Source organism: Oryctolagus cuniculus, chromosome 17, assembly GCF_964237555.1.
Source record: "Oryctolagus cuniculus chromosome 17, mOryCun1.1, whole genome shotgun sequence".
Classification (NCBI taxonomy): Eukaryota; Metazoa; Chordata; class Mammalia; order Lagomorpha; family Leporidae; genus Oryctolagus; species Oryctolagus cuniculus.
Window position 1 is genome coordinate 66,424,458 of NC_091448.1, and position 19,477 is coordinate 66,443,934.

At 59.5% G+C, this 19,477-nt stretch overlaps 1 protein-coding gene and 1 long non-coding RNA gene across 8 annotated transcripts in view; one reads left to right on the forward strand and one right to left on the reverse strand.

The window, feature by feature from the left end:
• The window catches only part of PEMT (phosphatidylethanolamine N-methyltransferase), a 60,744-nt gene extending 46,749 nt beyond the window's left edge, over positions 1 to 13,995 (reverse strand). The window contains exons 1-3 of one of the 7 annotated variants that reach the window (XM_051830752.2): positions 13,938 to 13,995; positions 12,922 to 13,050; positions 1,392 to 1,499 (exon numbers count right to left, since the gene is read on the reverse strand). In XM_051830752.2, coding sequence (XP_051686712.1) covers positions 1,392 to 1,484 — 93 coding nt within the window. In that variant the 5' untranslated portion in view covers positions 1,485 to 1,499; positions 12,922 to 13,050; positions 13,938 to 13,995. Of the gene's footprint in view, positions 1 to 1,391; positions 1,500 to 1,582; positions 1,965 to 5,912; positions 6,016 to 11,634; positions 11,874 to 12,069; positions 12,212 to 12,921; positions 13,051 to 13,937 lie in introns of those variants that run through there. The other 6 variants (XM_008251612.4, XM_008251608.4, XM_002723325.5 and 3 more) reach the window with 6 other exon arrangements.
• LOC138846331 (uncharacterized) lies at positions 12,000 to 14,808 on the forward strand. The gene is made up of 2 exons (XR_011383799.1): positions 12,000 to 12,121; positions 14,582 to 14,808. It is a non-coding gene; the product is annotated as an uncharacterized lncRNA (long non-coding RNA).
• Positions 14,809 to 19,477: the final 4,669 nt, after the last annotated feature.

Consider the following 19,477-nt stretch of genomic DNA (forward strand, 5'->3'; position numbering starts at 1 on the left):
ACACACCTGGCCGGCAGCCAGCCAGAGACGGGGCTCCAGGCTGCCATGGGGGCACAGGGCCCTCCTGCTGTGGGAAGAGGCCTGCAGCTGGGATGGAGCCCACCCCAACATGCCCCACCTCAGATCTGGAGCCTTTGCCCGTACCGTTATCCATTTCCTGAGCTGCAAGAACAACTCCACAAACTTCCTGGCTGAAAACAGAAACGTCTTCTCTCCCAAGCCCCAGGGGCCTGGAGCCCCGGCCTTCAAGGCCAAGAGTGAGCCACGCCCTGCTCCACACACCTCAGCACCCAGGCATGCTGGTGACGCGTACACACACAGGTTAGGGAGAGTGCACGGACGGACCGGGTGCTGCAGACACAGCTCTCACGCCAGGGGCCAGGGCAGGAGGTCAAGGCCAGCTCAGGCAGAACCAGCCCGGCTTCAGGGGAGTTGAGGGGGGGGGGTCTTCTGGGGAGTGGGAGCCACGTCTCCTCCTGTGCTGGGTACACTGTGTTGGAGACAGCCTCTCTGGGATGAGCTGGGCCCCCACCCCACCCCGCACGCACCACCACCCTTCCCAGATGGGCGAAAAGACCCAAGTTGTAACAGCAGATGGCAAACACGCCCAGTTCTGCCCGGGACCAAGGGCTCCCCTTAAATGAAAACAGCAGGGAACAGCGTGTGGCTGACGCGAATCTTGGCCTTCTGCAGATTAGCCCGAAGGGTGCGCACAGGGCGTCCGCAGCTCCGCATCAGCAAGCCAGCCCCGATGCCCAGAGAGCGCCACAGAGGTGGGGTGGGGGTGGGGGTGGGAAGCAGAAACGCCAGCACCTCACCCCACAGCTCGGGGTGGGGGTGGGGGACACAGGGACGCGCTGCCACAGGAGCCAACCACCTGGCCCCAGCGTTGCCCATCGTGCAGCCCCTTGGTACCCACACACCAGCCAGGCACCGCTCGGTCTCTGTGCTCAGTCCAGGCCACCAGCATATACATCCTGCAGGAAAAGCCTCACAGACAGAAACACACCAGGGGCACATTTGGGAGGTGTGGCGTGGTGTACACCTGGGGAGCCCGGGTGTCGTGTGCCTGGCAGAGGAGGGAACAGGGTCCCCTTCACCACCCAGGTAACCAATGGCACAGCCCAGAAAGCTACCGCTGGGGTGGCAGGCACTTGGGACAGATAGATGCACGGCCGCTCACTTGTGGCACCAGGAAGACCCCCTTACTGGCACTCCCTCCAAGGTGAGGGGCTTCCACAGGATGGCAGAACAGGGGCCCACCTGTGGTGGGGAGCAGGCAGAGGACAAGGGTTGAGTACCCCAACGCTGGCCGGTAGAGAGGGCTGAGCCGTCCATCTGTCCGTCCGTGTGTCCAATCACCCCCCCACCCCCCGTAGCTGTGCACTTACCACATTCCAGAAGAGTGGGTTGAAAGCAATGGTGAGGACGGCGGCCACGAAGCTGGGATGGGAGGGGTCCACGTAGCCCAGCAGTAGGCTCATAACGCGCAGGTCTGCCTGCAGAGACACAGCTGGGATCAGCGGGAACCAGCACCCCCCACTGCCGCCTCCGCCACCCCGGCCCCCGGAGAGAAAGTTACCCTCTGGGAACAAGCCAGGAGGCTGGGAACACGCAGGTCCAGCAAAGGTTACAACAGTGCGGTTCATGAGCTAAGATGAAAGACTGAAATTTAATCAGCTGTGTCCTACCCATCGGGAGGGTGGCCGGGCAGGCTGCCGCCGCCCGAGCCTGCACAGGCGCTGGGCGGGGAACTGTTGACTCTGAACATGGAAGTCCAGCAGCCTCCAAGGGAAGTGACCAAGCCTGGGGTGTAAGGGGGGAACCTCGACCCTCCAGGGTGAGGGCTCCCAGGGGACCAGAGAGAGCCCAGGAAGCTGGAATGTGTTGGAAGCAACGATCGGGCCAAGGCCAAGGTCTAAAAGTGTCCCCCACGGCCCAGCCTTCCCGTCCTGGGCACAGGGAGCACATGACAGCCGCTCCCGTCACTTGGACAGTTAGAAGCAAACTTGAGGGTGCTGGAGGTGCCGCGTGGGGCGCCTGCATCCCGTACGAGAGCCTGGGTTTCGAGTCCTGGCTCTGCTCCTGATTCCAGCTGCCTGCGAATGCGCACCCTGGAAGGCAGCAGGTGCTGGCCCAAGTTCCTGGGCCCCTGCCACCCACGTGGAAGATCCGGATGGAGTTCCAGACTCCTGGCTTCTGGCCTGGTGTACCCCCAGCTCTTGTGAGCATTTTGGGGAGTGAACCAGTGGGACAGAGATTTGTATGTGTGTGTGTGTTTCCAATAAATCAATAAGAATTTTTTTAAAATAAAGGAAGGAAGGAAGAGAGGGAGGGGGGAGGGAGGGAGGGAGGAAGGAAAGAAACACCCCCAGGGTTCCATCAAAGAAGCCAGCAGCCACTTCGGGGGAAGCCAAACCGCACAAGTGAACAGAGCAGCTCTACCGGCGGCCACGCAGACATTCTCAGACACGCAACGCCAGATGAAAGGAGTGAGCTGCAGAACCCGGAGCACAGACGTCCGTTCTTAGGAAGCGGCACGAACCGGCATGACCGGACTGGGATGCGCTGCACTGACCCTGGCGGCCGGCGGCTGCCCAGAGCAGCCCTTCCGAACCCCCCGGCCCTCTGACCTCTGGGGCCTGGCACGGCCTGTGCCTGCCTTCCAAGTGTCGCCTGTGGGGAGGGAGGGACACGACACGGTCCACAGTCCATGGTCCACGGTCCACGCAGGCTCCTTCCTGCTGAATGGGTGGCACCTCTGACATTGGGGGGTTGGAGGTAAGCATTCGCTTGGCGCTAAACTTCTTCTCTAAACTCTTCTCTATTTACCATTCTGTTATTTTTTAAAGACAGACGTATTTATTTCTTTATTTGGAAGGCAGAGCAATGGAGGAGGGGGGAGACAGAGAGGTCTTTCATCACTGGTTCACTCCCCAAATGGCTGGGCCAGGCTGAAGCCAGGAGTCCAGAACGTCATCTGGGTCTCCCACGTGGACGGTAGGGGCCCAAGTACCTGCATCACAGGTGCATTAGCAGGGAGCTGGATCAGAAGCGGAGCAGCTGGAACTCCAACCAGCTTTGCAAGCGGCAGCTTAACCAGCTGCTGCAGGACAGCTGCCCAGCCAGCTGTGTTTCAATTTAGAAGGGATTTCGGGAAGGGTCCAGGACACAAGCAATTCAAAATTAAAAAGAATACCAAAGTTGCAATCTAAGTGTTACAATCATCCCTTTCCCGCCACGCCCACTTCCCACAATGCCTCGCTTTGTTTCCTCTCCGGACACTGAATTCTTTCAGAGAGCTTCTGTCGCCTACTTCTTGGGGCAGGGGTGGGGTGGATGAGATGCTCAGCCCTGTGGGGGTGGGGAGGCCTGGTCTGCTGGCTGCATGGCGGTGGCTGCGGCGGTGGCAGGAGGAGGGGCCGGGGAGGGGTCACCTCCAATTCTTGCTTCACCCAGATAATTTCTCCCGGCAAAGCTCAGCCTCCCGTCCAGACTGTGGTGCTGAGTGTGGCGGAACATTCTGGAAAGCCCCCTGAGCATGTAGGATATTAGCATAACATGTGGGTGGCTGTTCTCACCTGGCGTGGGGCCGAGGGCAGAGCTAAAGGGGGTGTCGGACGCTTCAACCCAGAGGATGAGCGGAACCAAAGAGGCAGGCGAGGATGAAGTCGCCCTTGACAAACGGAATGAGGCGGGCACACTCGGGAAACTGCAGGAAGCCACTGTCTCGGGCCGGCTACAGCTCTGGATGGCAAACCCACACAGCCTGCCTTCCAGCGGCCTGGGGACCCAGGTGCGGCCCCAGCCGGTCCCCAGCTGTGCTCAGAGCTCTCTGTCACTCCGCCTTTCAAGTAAATAAATCAATTAAAAAAGAGAGAGAAGGAGAGAGAAAGAGAGCCAGGGGCCCACCCGGATTCCAGACAGCCCCAGGGGGGCTTTCAGCCCCTCCCCAGTGGACTGAACACTCCCAAACCTGATGGGCGAAGCCGGCAAAAAGGGCGCTGAGGAAAGTGCACAGTGGTGAAAAGGACTCAAAAATCCACGTATGGGGGCGGCGCTGTGGCATAGGGGTAAAGCCGCTGCCTGCAGTACCGGCATCCCATATGGGTGCCGGTTCGAGTCCTGGCTGCTCCACTTCCTATCCAGCTCTCTGCTGTGGCCTGGGAAAGCAGTGGAAGATGGCCCAAGTCTTTGAGTCCCTGCCACCCGCGTGGGAGACCCAGAAGAAACTCCTGGCTTTGGATCAGCACAGCTCTGGCTGTTGCGGCCATCTGGGGAGTGAACCAGCGGATGGAAGACCTCTCTCTCTCTCTGTGTAACTCTGACTTCCAAATAAATGAATAAATATTTTTTAAAAGGGGCGCAGTCAACCCTGAGCCATCAGTGCTGCCTTCCCAGAAACTGCACTAGTCAGGAGCCATGACCCGGAGTTGAACTAGGGCCCTCCAATGTGGGAGGTGCATCCTAACCCCAGTAGGCTTTTCCGAGGCCATCAGCAGGGAGCTGGATCGGAAGTGCAGCAGCAGCCGGGACATGAAGCAGAGCTCACACGGGGATGCCAGTGTCACAGGCGGTGGCTTAACCTCCTCCGCCACAGTGCCGGCATTTTCAATGGACTTTAGAGTGTCCCTTCATATGGTCCTCGCACCTTTTATGAGAGCCAAGGAGGAGGAGAACTGAGCCACTGACACCAGCCGACCCAGGTAGCAACTGCCATCCACCCGGTTTTCCAGGTCAAGGCTTAACTGGTCAAAACCGGAACCTGGCCCCAGGCCCCTCCTCCATGCGGGTGCCCCTGGATCAACCTGGTTGGCAGGAGGGAGGCGCCCAGGGGCTGACCTTGGCCACCTGCAGAGGGGGGGGTTGGGTTTCCTGGAGAAGCACCTGCTGCTGGAAGAGGCTCCCCTCCCCTCCCAGCAAACACAGAGGGCCCCTCCTATGGCTGTCATTTCCTAAAACCTGCTCAGGAGGCAGACCAAAAATGGGGTCAGACGTGCGCAGAGCAGGAGAGACCCCTCCCACCCGGGAGCCCCCCATCCCCTCCCAGCCTCAACATCATTCAAGCACCAAGTTCCCACTCAGTAATTCTAAGAATAGGACCCAGGCTGCAGCAGCAGGAGGAGTTGGTCTGGGGGTCTGGGGTTGGGGGTGGAGCAATGCGGAACCATGACCAGGAGGACATGTCGGGCTTGGCTCCGAGGCCAGCCCGGGTCACACGGGGACCCTAGGGATTGGTGAGGAGGACACTTCGCCGAGGGACCTGTCAGAGCGAGTCCCTGGCGTCAGGGGACGATGTGCAGTGGGTCGCATGCATTGTGACATCCGAGCAAACAGCAGGGCCAAAGTCACATCGATTGAAAAGCGTACACATCAGAGGGCCCCAGGACAGGGAGGGGGCTGCCCTGAGAGGGGGCGGGACCCCCATTCCTGTAGAGCACGCACAGCCCCTCAAATCTGTCCTGCAGCTCTGGGTTGGAGCCCTGTGCCTGGCACAGGTGCGGGGAGGCAGGTCCGGCGTCCTATCCTCCATGGCTGCTACCCCCACCCCCACCCCCACCCCGTCAGGGTGGCAGCAGGGTGGGATGCGGTGGAGGGTGGGGGGAGGAGGATGCTTTATATGAGGGCAGCCCTGTGACCCCATTTTCTACATCCGGGGCCACGTGGCTCGGAGGAAGGACTCTGGGCTTTGGTAGCCACAGTGTAGGCTGGAGCCAGACTCCACCACCACCACTAGGGGAGGAACCACGGGCTCCTGCGACCCATCGGAGCCCAGGACTGCCTGTGGTGAGGGACAGCGGCCCGCCAAGAGGGTACAGAGCACGTGGGGACAGAGGCGTGGGGCACGCAGGGCGCTTGCTGCCCGGGCTGCTCTGCCCCCTGGAGTTAGTCCCCCTGAGCTAACAACTTACCTCTCTAGAGGCAGCCTCAGGGAAGCCTGGTGCCCTAAAGGGAGGGCCAAGGGGAGGACGCAGGCCCACGGTCGGTCGGTCGCTGGAACTGAGGCCCAGCGAGCTGGGGACAGTGGAGGGAGAGGTGCTGGTCAGGGCGTCACAATGCAACAATGACCTCTGCGGCCACCAATCAGCTGCGGGGAGAGCTCCCGGGATCCCAGCAGGAAAGGAGACGCCCCCGCCACAGGACCTAACTCCTTCTATGGAGGTGAAGGTTTTGGGGGGGGGCCGTGCTGGCTCCCCTGCTCCTGCTGTCCCTTCTGGGGGTGGGTGGGGGTTGGGGAGCCCCTTCCTGGGGTTGGATCCCTAGCCGGTGGGGGTGGGGGAGCTGATCCCCAACACCCCGGGGTCTCTTAGCAACTAAGAGAAGGGGCTTCAGGCTCTTTTGGGGGAACATGGACCTCCTAGGGCCTGGGCCAAGGGGGCAAGGTCAGTTTCTCCAAACACCTTCCGGTGTGTGGGAGCTACCAGCCACCCTCACCGGAAGTTAACCGGTGTCCAAGTCACTACTGAGTTGTGACAGAGCTGCCCCAGCGCCTCGGACAAGACACAGCCCCGTCTCCGCTGGCTTCGGTTTCCCTTTCTCTGTGATGGGAGTGGCATGGCGCCGCGAGCAAGATTCCAGCAGGAGGGTACTGGCAGGCAGTGGAGGCCGCACCCTGTCGCTACGCCCACAGTGCAGCCCTGGGACAGGCACCCACTTCTCAGGCACACAATCGAGGCTCAGGCGTGAAGCAACCACGTGCAGAGCTCACAGGCGAGACGATCGGATCCACGATCCTAGTGAGATGTGATGCGCCGGGCTCGGGAATGGATCCCCCCACACACCACCCACCTCCCACGCAGACCCACACAGAGCCACGCCCTGCGCCATGAAACACATCTGAGCCTGGCTCCATTCACAGCAGTCAAAATGTGCTTGAGGGGCCGGCGCTGTGGCGTAGCGGGTAAAGCCACCGCCTGCAGTGCTGCCATCCCATATGGGCGCTGGTTCGAGTGCCAGCTGCTCCACTTCTGATCCAGCTCTCTGCTGTGACCTGGGAAAGCAGTAGAGGATGGCCCAAGTGCTTCAGCTCCTGCACCCACGTGGGAGACCTGGAGGAAGCTCCTGGCTTCTGATCAGCACAGCTCCGGCCGTTGCGGCCAACTGGGGAGTGAACCAGTGGATGGAAACCTCTCTCTCTCTCTCTCTCTCTCTCTCTCTCTCCTCTCTCTGTGTAACTCTTTCAAATGAATAAATGAATCTTTAAAAAAATGCACTTGGGAAACCTGCATCCCATATGGAGGTCCTGGGTCTGGTCCAGGCTCCACCCCTTCCAGTTCAGCTTCCTACAACTGCACACCTGGGAAGTAGCAGGCGAGTTCTTGGGTTCCTGCCACCCACAGGGGAGACCCAGATGGAGAGTTCCTGGCTCCTGGCTTCAACACCTTTCTCTATTTTCACTTTATGTGAAAGGTAGATGGACTGAAAGAAAGAGGTATCCCTCTACCCTCCATCTGCTGGTTCACTCCCCAAATGCCCACAAAAGCCAGGGCTGGGCCCAGCTGAAGCCAGGAAGCCTCTCTATCTGTGTTTCAAATAAAATGAAAATAAATTCAATTTTTTAAAACAAGTTTAAACTGAAAATTACGGGAAGCACACAAAGGATATTCTCAAACTACAACAGAATCACTAAACTAGAAACAGTAACAAAAAGACACTGCACCAGTGCCACAGGAAGTTCATTTCAAGGGGAACTGAAAAATACTTGGAACCGGATGTTAACGGAAATGCAGTGTATCAGAAATTCTGGGCTTCAGCTAGCTCCGGGCTAAGAGGGAAAGAACCTGCAACATAAAGAATGATCCCAGGCTGGCGCCGCGGCTCAATAGGCTAATCCTCCACCTGCGGTGCTGGCACACCAGGTTCTAGTCCCGGTCGGGGTGCTGGAGTCTGTCCTGGTTGCCCCTCTTCCAGGCCAGCTCTCTGCTGTGGCCAGGAAGGCAGTGGAGGATGGCCCAAGTGCTTGGGCCCTGCACCCCATGGGAGACCAGGATAAGCACCTGGCTCCTGGCTTCAGATCAGCATGGAGCGCCGGCTGCAGCGGCCATTGAGGGGTGAACCAACAGAAAAGGAGGACTTTTCTCTCTGTCTCTCTCTCTCTCTCACTGTCCACTTTGCCTGTCCAAAAAAAAAAAAAAAAAAAAAAAAGAATGATCCCAGACCAACGAGGCCACACAAGTTCTGTCCTCAAGAAATGAAAGGATTGGGGCGGGCGCTGTGGCACGGCAGGCACAGCCACCACCTGCAGTGCCAGCATCCCATGTGGGCATAGGTTCAAGACCCGGCTGCTTTACTTCTGATCCAGCTCTCTGCTATGGCCTGGGAAAGCAGTAGGAGATGGCCCAAGTGCTTGGGCCCCTGCACCCGCCTGGGACCCCAGAAGAAGCTCCTGGCTGCTGGCTTCAGATTGACACAGCGCCAGCCACTGAGGCCATCTGGGGAGTGAACCATCAGATGGAAGACCTCTCTCTCTCTGCACCTGCCTCTCTGTAACTGCCTTTAAAATAAAAATAAATCTTAAAAAAAGAAAAAAAAAACTGAAGGAAAGGGACTGGCGCTGTGGCGGAGGGGGTAAAGCCGTAGCCTGCAACGCTGGCATCCCATATGGGCACCGGTTTGAGTCCCGGCTGTTCCACTTCCGATCCAGCTCTCAGCTATGGCCTGGGAAAGCAGTGGAAGATGGCCCAAGTCCTTGGGCCCCTGCACCCATGTGGGGGACCTGGAAGAGGCTCCTGGCTCCTGGCTTTGGATTGGTTCAACTCTAGCCATTGAGGCCATCTGGGGAGTGAACCAGCAGATAGAAGACCTCTCTCTATCTCTCTCTCTGCCTCTGCCTCTCTGTAACTCTGCATTTCAAATAAATAAATAAATCTTAAAAAGAAAGAGAGAGATAAATGAAGGGGATACAAAGAAATGAAACTCCACGCAGGCAGGAGAAAAAATAAGACAGCAATAAGACTACAGAAAGTTTATTTTTTTAAAGATTGTATTTATTTGAAAAGCAGAGCTAGAGAGAGAGACAGAGATCTTCCATCCGCTGGTTTATTCTCTTAACTGGCCACAGTGGCCAGAGCTGGGACAGGCTGAAGCCAGGAGCCCAGAGCTTTTTATGGGTCTCCCAGGTGGGTGCAGGGTCCCAAGCCCTTAGGCCATCTTCTGCTGCTTGTCCCTGGCTCATTAGCAGGGAGCTGGGTGGGAAGTGGAGCAGCCAGGGCCCGAACCAGTGCCCATGTGGGATGCTGGCCTCACAGGGGGCAGCTGAACTCACTGTGCCACAGCACCTGCCCCTGGAAAGATGATTTTTTTTTTAATCAAAAGCCGTTTCTTTGAGAAAAAAGGATTCTCCTCAATAACATCAAGGAACCCTTAGCCCAGACTACCCAAGACAAAACGAGGGAAGGTACAAGAAGCACAGTGGGAATTCCGCGACACCCTCACACCGCATCTCATAACTCGAGGCAAACGCATCTCGCAGCCACACAGGCCACCAAAGCCCCTCCTAGAACACAGGAGGCATTCGACTGGGAGTTGAATGCACAGATTAAAAAAACCTATTCCTGCTGTGAGGCCGGAACGCCCCCCGCCTGAACACAATGTGGCAGTGTACTTAGTGGCACCAGCCCCTGGGTGGGGGGGACCACATATGTCTACAGCGGGCGCGGCGGCTTGGCCATCTGACACCGCCCTTTCCTGCCCAGGAAGAAGACATTTCGGTCTGCCGCTGCCTGTCCAGGGAGATGACCACAGTGGGCTGCCACCTGGGAGACGCCACCTGTGGATCCAGACAGCCATGGCTCACTGTGAACCTGCTCCCTCCGACCCTCCAGGCCTCGTCCCATCCCCACCCCACCAAGCTCCTGTCCCTTTAAGCTCTACAGGAAGGGTCAACCTCCTGCAGTCCAACAGCCCTACCCTGCCTGGTCTCCTTCCTGTCATCTCTCTCCACTGTTGCCTTATTGCCTAGACGAAAATGATCAGAACATCCCAGGGAAATGCGCAAAGCCAAGACCACCCTTCTAAGGTGCCCATGTCCCACATCAAAGCGCCTGGGTTCAAGTCCTGGCCCCAAGCTCCAGCTTCCTGCTAATCAGACCCTGGGAGGACCTGGGCCACCTCCCGCTGCTTCCCCAGGCCATCTGCAGGGAGCTGGATCGGAAGTGGAGCAGCTGGGACAAGAACTGGCACCTATATTGGGATGCTGGTGTCACAGGCGGTGGCTTTACCCGCTACGCCATGATACCCGCCCCCCTCTTTATCTATTTAATGCAGCTACTGGAAAAGTCCAAGCTGCACGTGGCACACATGATGTCTCGTGCTGGCTGGTGCTCTAAGAACCCTGCTGCTCGGACGCCCACGGGGCATAGAAAAACCGTGAAACTGTTTGAGGGACCCACGGACTGGTGACTGATATGCTACTTAAGGGGTGGGGTTGTGGGGCAGTGGGTTAAGCCGCCGCTTGCGTTGCCTTCATCCTGTATCCGAGTGCCTGACTCCTCTGTTTCTGCTCCAGCCTCCTCCTCGTGCATCCTGAAGGCAGCAGATAATGGTGCAAGTGCTTGGGTCCCTGCCACCCACACAGGAGACCCCGATGGAGTTTCAGGCTCCTGGCTTTGACCTGGCCCAGCCCCCAGCTGTCGGGGGCATTTGGGGAGTGAACCATCTCTGTCTCTCTTCACTCTGCCTTTCAAATAATAAATAAATGCCCCTTGGGATGCCCACATCCCACCCTGGACTGCCTGGGTTAAGTCCCCAGTCCACTCCCGATTCCAGCTCCCGGCTGACGTGCAACCTTGAGAGGCAATGGTGATGGATCAAGTCCTTGGGGGTCCCTGCCGTGAGCCTGGGAGACCTGGATTGGAGTCCCCCAGCTCCCGGGCATTCAGGGAGTGAGCCAGCGGATGGGAGGTCTCTCTATCTCTGCCTCTTAAAATAAATGATTTTTAAAATAAATGATAAGGTTTAAAAAAAAAACACAGGAATTTTGACTAAGGAGGCAGGCAGCCATTGCAATGTAAAGATATAGGTTATTTTGGGATTTTTGTTTTTAAGAAAAGCTTAACTGTACCAACAAGGTACACACCAGAACACTGCTTTGCCAGCCGGCTGCTGGCTCGCACCCCACCCCCCAACCACCACCACCACCTCTCGCCCAGGCTCTGCACCTGCATCGCCCCTCCCCACGCTGCCCCAGCCCGGAAGCCACCCCCAGGGAGCGCAGCCACCTCCCTGCCAGGGGCGGAGCCGCGCTCTGCTGGGATTTCCGTCCCACCTCCTTTGACGCCCAGCCCACCCGGCCCCTGACTGCAGCGGACTCCAGACCCGTCCCACCCACTGCCCCAAGGCGGCGGCGGAGCACCCGGGACCCCAACACCGCACTCGCCGGGCTGCCGCTCGGGCCTGCGGGACCCTCCCCTGGGGGTCCCACAGCCCCCAGCCCGGCGCCCACGCGGTCACGCCCAGCCTCGAGCACGCGCGCGCACGCACCCGCCCACGCGCGCGCCTCGCGCTGCGCCCCGCCCCTCGCCGCGTCGCCATGGAAACGGGGCGGCCCCCGCCGTCGGGCGTTGGGAGGCGGCGCCTTCCCGGGTACCGCCATGCCTACTCGAAGTGCCTGTGGCGGCCCGGCGGGGTCAGTACCTGCCTGAAATCAATGTTGCCGAGGCCTCCGCAGCAGTCGAGCGCCTCCGCCACCCAGCCGCTCATGGGCTCGCCACCCCCGACCCCACCAGGTCGAACCCTTCACCGGCGGGGCGCCTCAGGAGGGACCACACACGGGGGTCCACTCGCGCAGCCACGCGCAACCAGAGCCGGCCCCATCGCAACGAGGAAGCGCCGCCGGCCGGGGCGCTTTCGCGGACACCCTGACTCCCCGCGGCCTTCTGGGAAATGTAGTTTCCTCGGCCGCGCGAGGCTCCTTTCCTCCGAGGTTCGCGGCGGCGGCTCAAGGAGCGGAGGACTACATTTCCCAGGGCAGTTCGCGTCCCCGGCCGCGCGGTAGTGTCCGTCCGGGCTCACCCTCCCGCCGGTCCCTTTAAGGGTCGCTGGCTCCCGCGTCCGACGTTGCCAACTAACCTGGCGTCCGCGTCCGGGGCTGGAGGCAGGCGGCCCGAACTGTAGGTCGCAGGTATAAGTAGCTTCCCGCGCGGCCCCCTGCGGTCTTGGACTTTGGCCGGGGCTCGGGGCCACCGCCCCCTCTGCGGATCTGCCTTCGCCCCAGGCGGTGCGGGGCGACGCGGCTTTTCCCGCCACCCCCCTCCTCCCGACGCGCTGGGCCCCCGCCCCGGCGACCTCAGCCAGAGCCTTCTCCTATTTGGACGTGTCTGGTGTCGAGGGCGCTAGGAAGGATTGGGGGGTTGGAGGACGACGGGGCGAGGATCCCCAGTCCCCCAAAGTCCAGGATCGGACCTGGGATCAGCCCCTAGGACGGCAGAAACGAAGGCCTGGCTCCCGTGGGATCAAAGGCTGCCGCTAAGGGTAGGACAGGACAGACCAGCAATAGCCGCGGCAGGTGCAAAGGCCCGGAGGTGAGCAGGCGAGAAAAAGCGGCCGCTGTCGCCGAAACCCAGCCGGGCCTTGGGCACCGGTGAGAGTTCAAATAACTGGACCCCTGCCACCCACATGGGAGACCTGGGTTGCTGTCCCTGCTCCCAGCTTCAGCCTGGCCCAGTCCCCCAAGAGGCTGAGGTCATTTGGAGAAGTGACCCCAGCCCAGCCCTGACCTTGGCAGGCGTTTGGGGAATGAACCAGTTGGGGCCGGGCGGGGGGGTTGGGGGAGGCCAGGGAAGCTCTCTGTGCCTCTGCCTTTCAAATAAATAAAAATACATTAAAATAAAGAAGAAGCCCCCCCCCTGCTGTCACCACCCTCCCCCCAGGGTCCACCCCCATGTGTCCCTCTCCCTGAAGTTCCAGTCTCCTGCTGCCTACCTGGTCACTTCCGTTGTTGATCAAGCCAAGAAAATGAATTTCTGTGTGTTTGCTTCATCCGGGCCGGAGACAGGGGAGCAGGCAGAGGTCACCCCAGCACTGATGCAATTGGCCCGGCCACCGTCCCCCCTGTGAAAAGCAAACACCTTTACCCAGAAGCCAAGGCGGCTGGGGTTACTCAGAGCCAAGGTCCCAGGCCCGAGGGCTTGGACGCCAGTCATCCAGGCTGACCCCCACCCCCACCCCACCCCCGGGGACCTGGAGGGAAGTCACCGGAAGTCCACAGCCTCAGCCAGCCCAGGAAACACCTGAACCAACCCCTGTCTCTGCTGTTCCCCAGGAACACCCAGACACACACCTCAGGACCTTTGCACATGCCGCTGCTGTGTTTCCCTCCCTCCCCCACCGCCTCTGGGCTCTGCCCAAGCCCCAGGCACCTTGCATCCCCCCTTTCCAACTTGGTTTCTCTCCACAAGTTGTATCAGCATCCTACACCCTATGGGAATGTGAGCTTCAGGAAGGGAGGCATTTGTATCTGTCTCCGTCCGGAACTGGGCCAAAGCAGCCGCCCCGGTCACTGTGGGTAGATGCTCTCTGAGCGCATGACCTCGGGCTGGGCACTCCTGTAAGCCCAGTGACCGAGCCGATGCAATGGGGGTGTGCAGTGACCAGCAGATCAAACCCCCTCCTTGAGGCTAAAGCCCTCTCCCCGCTGTGTGGCCCTGGGGGAGCAACTCACCCTCTCTGACTCCCTGTGTAGGCTGGGGCAGGCACGGTGGTAGAGTTGGTTAAGCTGCTGCTTGGGCCCCTGCCATGCACGTGGGAGACCCGAATGGGATTTCTGGCTCCTGGCTTGGGGATGGTTTAGGGAGTGAACCAGTAGCAAGATTTCTCTCTCTCTCTCTCTCTCTCTCTCTCTCTCTCTCTCTCTCTCTCTCTCTCTGACTTTCAAATAAACTCTGAAAAGCAGCAATAAGCAATTGTTATAAATAAAAACAAAGAAGACCTCAGCTCACCTGCTGGGGCTCCGGTGGGCTGTGGGCCCTGGGCTGGCCACGGTTTGGGCACCGTATCTTCTCACAGCCTCACGAGTGCTTTCCGGAGGAGAAAGCTGCCTCGGGGGAGGGACTCGCCCACGGTCACACGGCAGAGTAAGCCGCCGGCCTGACCCCTCCCTGTCCCGTCCCTACCTCTCCTCTTCCTCTCTGCACCAGCTACACTGGCCACAGGGCCTTTGCACCTCCCACTCCTTGTGCCAGGAACGCTTTTCCCTTCCCAGAGAGCCGAGGACATTGCCCCTCTGCCCACCCACGTGTCTCCTGCGTGCACAGCACTAAGGCTCCCAACAACCACAGAGCGTGTCTTGAAGTTCACGCACGGCTTTTGCCACAACAGAGCGTGCACTGGGCTCCAAAGCCAAGCGGAACAGCTTTCCCAGGACTGAAATCTATGGTCTCCTCTCTCCCACACAGTGGGACCCAGCCAGGAGCCAAGATGCCTTCAAGACCCTCCCTCTCTGTGCAAGTTAGAACGTGCTTTGCTTTGCCCAGAAACACAGTAACTGGGGGGCGGTGTGGCCTACTAGGCTAAGCCTCCCCCTTAGGTGCAGCATCCCGTACAGGCCCTGGTTCGTGTCCCGGCTGCTTCTCTTCCAATACAGCTCCCTGCTAATGCGCCTGGGAAAGCAGTGGAAGATGGCCCAAGTCCTTGGGTCCCTGCACCCACGTGGGAGACCTGGAAGAAGCTCCTGGCTCCTGGCTTCGGATCGGCGCAGCTCCGGCCATTGTAGCCATTTGGGGAGTGAACCAGCGGATGGAAGACCTCTCTCTCTGTCTCTCTCTCTCTGAAACTCTGCCTCTCAATAAATAAATCTTTAAACACACACAATAACTACGAGCTTGTTCAGCGTGGGAATGGGACCCCCCCCCCCGCCCTGGCCTGGGAAGTGGCTCAGGTAGCAGTACCGTGGAGGGGAGAGCAGGGGGAGGAGTGGGTGATCCGCCTGCGTTGCACACTGGGTTTCCCGTCCAATCTCATGGCTACAGGAGGGGATGCACAGGGCTCCGTGCCCAAGCACAGCCACAGACAGAGAGATTGCAATGAACGGAAAGCAAGTGGGTGCTGAGCTCCCAGCGGAGGTGGGCACGGAAGGGAGGGAGGCGCAGGGGCCCGGGGTTGAGCTCAGCCAAGTCCGGTCCTTGCAGGTTTCGCCCTCTAGGGGGCGTTTCTCTCTGAGACCCTAGCTCTGGGCCAGGATCCCGGCTTGAAATCTGCAATAAAATCCTCCTCTGGTCTCTGTCCTTAAAGAGACACTTTTTTGGGGGGTGGAGGGGGTTGCTCTTACAAGCCAGGTGTTTTGTGGACTGTCCCGGAGGAGGGGCGTTGTCATGACTGGCCCCGGGCGTGGCTGTCACTTCAGCGCGGGTGATGGCTGGCAGCTGCCGAGGGTGGCACTGTCCCCTGCAGGCCCCCGTGGGGGTCTCGCTGCTTTCCCTTCCACGGAGCGCCCAGCACGGACACGATGCTGGGTGGATCTGTGGGACTGGCAGACAGCTGGGCTCCCGCGACACGCCCAAGTGGGGAGTGAAGTGTGGGGAGGGGGCTCCCTCAGCCTCTGCGGGGGTGGGGGGAGCGGCTACTGCTTCGTCCTCTGCCGTCTCTGCCTGCCCTTGAGGCTGGAGCGGGGAAGTCGCCTGCAAGAACAGGCTCCGGATAGCATCCTGGTGGGGACCTGCTCCCCACCCCCACCCATCTCTCCGGCTCCGCCCTGACGTCTCCTGGTCTAGCCTCTACCCCTCCCTGGGGCTTGCCTCTGCCATCTGCTACAGGCAGTTGCATGGGTTAGAATCGGATCCAGTCATTTCTTGTTAAGGGTAACTGGCGATCGTGTGGGGCAAATCTTTCCCAGGCGAGTGATTCTGCACCCGCGGCCACACCCACAAAATATTCCTCCAACCCCACGAAGCCCTATAGGCATATCCAGGTTGCTCCAAGGAGATGCGAGGACCTTGCACACCAACAGCTGGGTGACAGCCGACCATGTCAACTATGTACATTAAGGCTGGCCCTCAGTTGCTATCCCGTGTGCACCCCGTAACAACCCATTTTAGAGATGAGAAAAGTGAGGCAGAGAAATGAACAAGGAGCATTGGAGCCAGGAGCTCATGCCTGGTTTCCTGACTTTGTCCTGGTCTGTTTAGCTCCACCCAGTGCCCGCCCCCTCCCCTCTCCTTGTGGGTGGAGCCTGCTGCATGGGGAGGGGGCGGGGGAGTTGACTTTGCACCTGACCTTGAGCCCTTGAGTGGGACACAAAGCCCAAGCTGGCCCAGAGCGTTCATAAAGCCGCCCAGCTGCTGAGCCTGGAGGAAACCAGCCAGTGCACCTCAGCTCACAGCCCCGGAGCGCTGGCGACGCAGGCTTGCTGCCTTGATCCGCTGGGGGGGGGGGGGGTGCCAGGTCACTGTGACTGGCTCCAAGGCCAGCGTGCAACTGGGCAGCGTCATTCACCCCCATCTGTATAACGGTACAATGACAGCAAAGACCTTGAAGGACGATAAGAAGTCTTAGTCACCCGGTCTCACTGTCACCACCCCCCACTGCGTGACTGTGAGTGACCTCTGACCCCCAGGACCCAGCAGGAGCCCTCCGCTCAGTTCTCAGGGACCCTGGCCACCTGATGTCACTGAGTGGGTGCAAGGGTGACCCGGAGCTCCCTGGCCCCAGTCCAACCCTTGCCCAGGTCCAGAGTGAGCAATTTGGGCACCAGATGGCCAAGTCACTCATGGCAAGGCCCGGCCAGGTCAGAGTGACCCGCGAGCTCCAGGAAACTGACAGCCGATGCTGCTCCGCCCGGACTCACGTCATCGGCTTGGTCAGGGGGCAGCGCTGGGCTGGAGCCGGGCCCGCGTGCAGGAGTGGGAAGGCGTATGTGTCTCCTCGGGTACACCCGTGCCTGTGCCTCCGTGTGTGGGTGAGCGGGTGGGGTGTGTCCGTGCTAGCCACCATGCAGGACCGTCTAAAGATTCATAGAAAGCGCATGCGTGGATAGCAAAAATGTTTTGCATCCACATAAACTTGTAATTCCTTTGTCCATAGACTACTTTTTTTTTTTTTTTTGACAGGCAGAGTTAGACAGTGAGAGAGAGAGAGAGAGAGAGAGAGAGAGAGATCTTCCTTCTGTTAGTTCACTCCCCAAAAGGCCGCTTCGGCCGGCACTGCGCCGATCTGAAGCCAGGAGCCAGGAGCCAGGTGCTTCCTCTTGGTCTCCCATGGGGTGCAGGGCCCAAGCACTTGGGCCATCCTCCACTGCACTCCCAGGCCACAGCAGAGAGCTGGACTGGAAGAGGAGCAACCGGGACAGAAACCAGTGCCCTGACCGGGACTAGAACCCCAGATGCTGGCGCTGCAGGCAGAGGATTAGCCTAGTGAGCCGCAGCGCCGGCCCATAGACTACTTTCTAAAGTCTCCTTGTAGGTATGTGTGTGTGTGTCCCAGTTTCTTTTATTTATTTATTTTTATTTTTTAAATTTATTTATTCATTAGAAAGGCAGAGAGAGAGAGAGAGAGAGAGAGAGAGAGAGAGAGAATCTTCCACCCACTGATTCATTCCCCAGATGGCCACAATGGCCAGGGCTGGGTCAAGCTGAAGCCAGGAGCTTCTTCCCAGTCTCCAACGTGGGTGCAGGGGCCCAAGGACTTGGGCCATCTTCCACTGCTTTCCCAGGCCATAGCAGAGAGCGGGATTGGAAGTGGAGCAGCCGGGACTCGAACCGGCGCCCATATTGGATGCTGGCACTGCAGGTGGTGCCTTTACCTGCTACTCCACAGTGCCAGCCCCCACCCCACCCCATTTGCTGGAGCTGGGCTGGGCCAGAGCCAGGAGCCAGGCGCGCAATCCAGGTCTCCCAAGGGGCTGGCAGGGACCCAGGGACTCGAGCCCTCACTGCTGCCTCCCAGGGTGTGCGTGAGCAGGAAGGGGAGGCAGGCAGGAGGCAGGGCTGGGCACCCATGAGAAGGGACAGTCAGGTCATCTTAATACCCACCCTGTGCCACCGGGGCCAGCGCACCTGCAGCCCGTTCCAGCCCTGGCACCCACCCCACGCCCGGCCGGCTGACTGGGGCTCAGGGGCTGACCCCTCTGGGCCCCAACTCTCCCTGGGGTGCGCATAGGTTTGAGGGCAGTTGGGCTCTGCTGACCTGCGGGCAGCTCAGTGCTCTTTCCAACCAGGAAGGGATAAGGGCTCGGGGGAGGGGCAGGGGCAGGGGCAGGGCAGGGGCAGGGGCAGGTGTAGGGCAGGGGCAGGGCAGGGGCAGGGGCAGGTGTAGGGCAGGGGCAGGGCAGGGGCAGGGGCAGGTGTAGGGCAGGGGCAGGGCAGGGGCAGGGGCAGGTGTAGGCAGGGGCAGGTGTAGGGGCAGGTGTAGGGCAGGGGCATGGGCAGGGGCAGGTGTAGGGGCAGGGGCAGGCTGGTGAGGCTACACAGGAAGGCACAGGGGGATCCAACTCCCAATGCAGTGGCTGCCATGGGACCCAAGGTCATTGTTCAGGGTTACTTCATGTTTTTGTTCTTTTAATTATTAGATTGAATTTTTTTTTGACAGGCAGAGTGGACAGTGAGAGAGAGAGAGAGAAAGGTCTTCCTTTGCTGTTGGTTCACCCTCCAATGGCTGCCGCGGCCGGCACACCGCGCCGATCCGATGGCAGGAGCCAGGTACTTCTCCTGGTCTACCATGGGGTGCAGGGCCCAAGTACTTGGGCCATCCTCCACTGCACTCCCTGGCCACAGCAGAGAGCTGGCCTGGAAGAGGGGCAACCGGGACAGAATCCGGCACCCCGACCGGGACTAGAACCTGGTGTGCCGGCGCCGCAGGCAGAGGATTAGCCTAGTGAGCCAAGGCGCCGGCTTAGATTGAATTTTTATTTTACTTTTTTTTTTTTTTTTAAGTTTTCATGAAAGAGAGAGAGGCAGACAAGAAAAAAGACATCTGTCACCCTGTAGTAGTTCACTCCCCAAATGCCCACCACAGCCAGGGCTGGGCGAGGCTGAAGCCAGGAGCCAGGAGTTCCATCTGGGTCTCCCCTGCGGGTGGCAGGGACCCGAGAACCTGGGTATCTGGGCCACCATCTGCCGCCTGCTGGGTGCATTAGCAGGACGCTGGATTGGAAGCACAAACAAGACTGGAACCAGCACGCTGATGTGGGGATGCGAGGGCTCAACCCACGCCACCCCACCACCTGCCCCTAGTAATTTTTAGAGCGCTTTCATTAGAAAGTAGAGAATTCCCTGCACCTTGCTTTTTAGATAAAATTCACTATCCTAAAACCCGCTGTTTAAACACCTTCCATGTTGAAACCTACACGTCCATGTTCTCCCAAGGATGTCTGCCCTCCCCCGGGGGGTCCACTTCCAGAACATTCCGCCACCCCTAACAGGCCCCCGCAGCACTTCCTGCCGCTCTGCCTCCACAGATGTGCCCTGTCTGGACATTTCTCACCAATCAAGTCCCGCTGTGGTGGTCCTCTGTGTCCGGGACCTTCCTCCCGGCTAGGTTAAGAAAG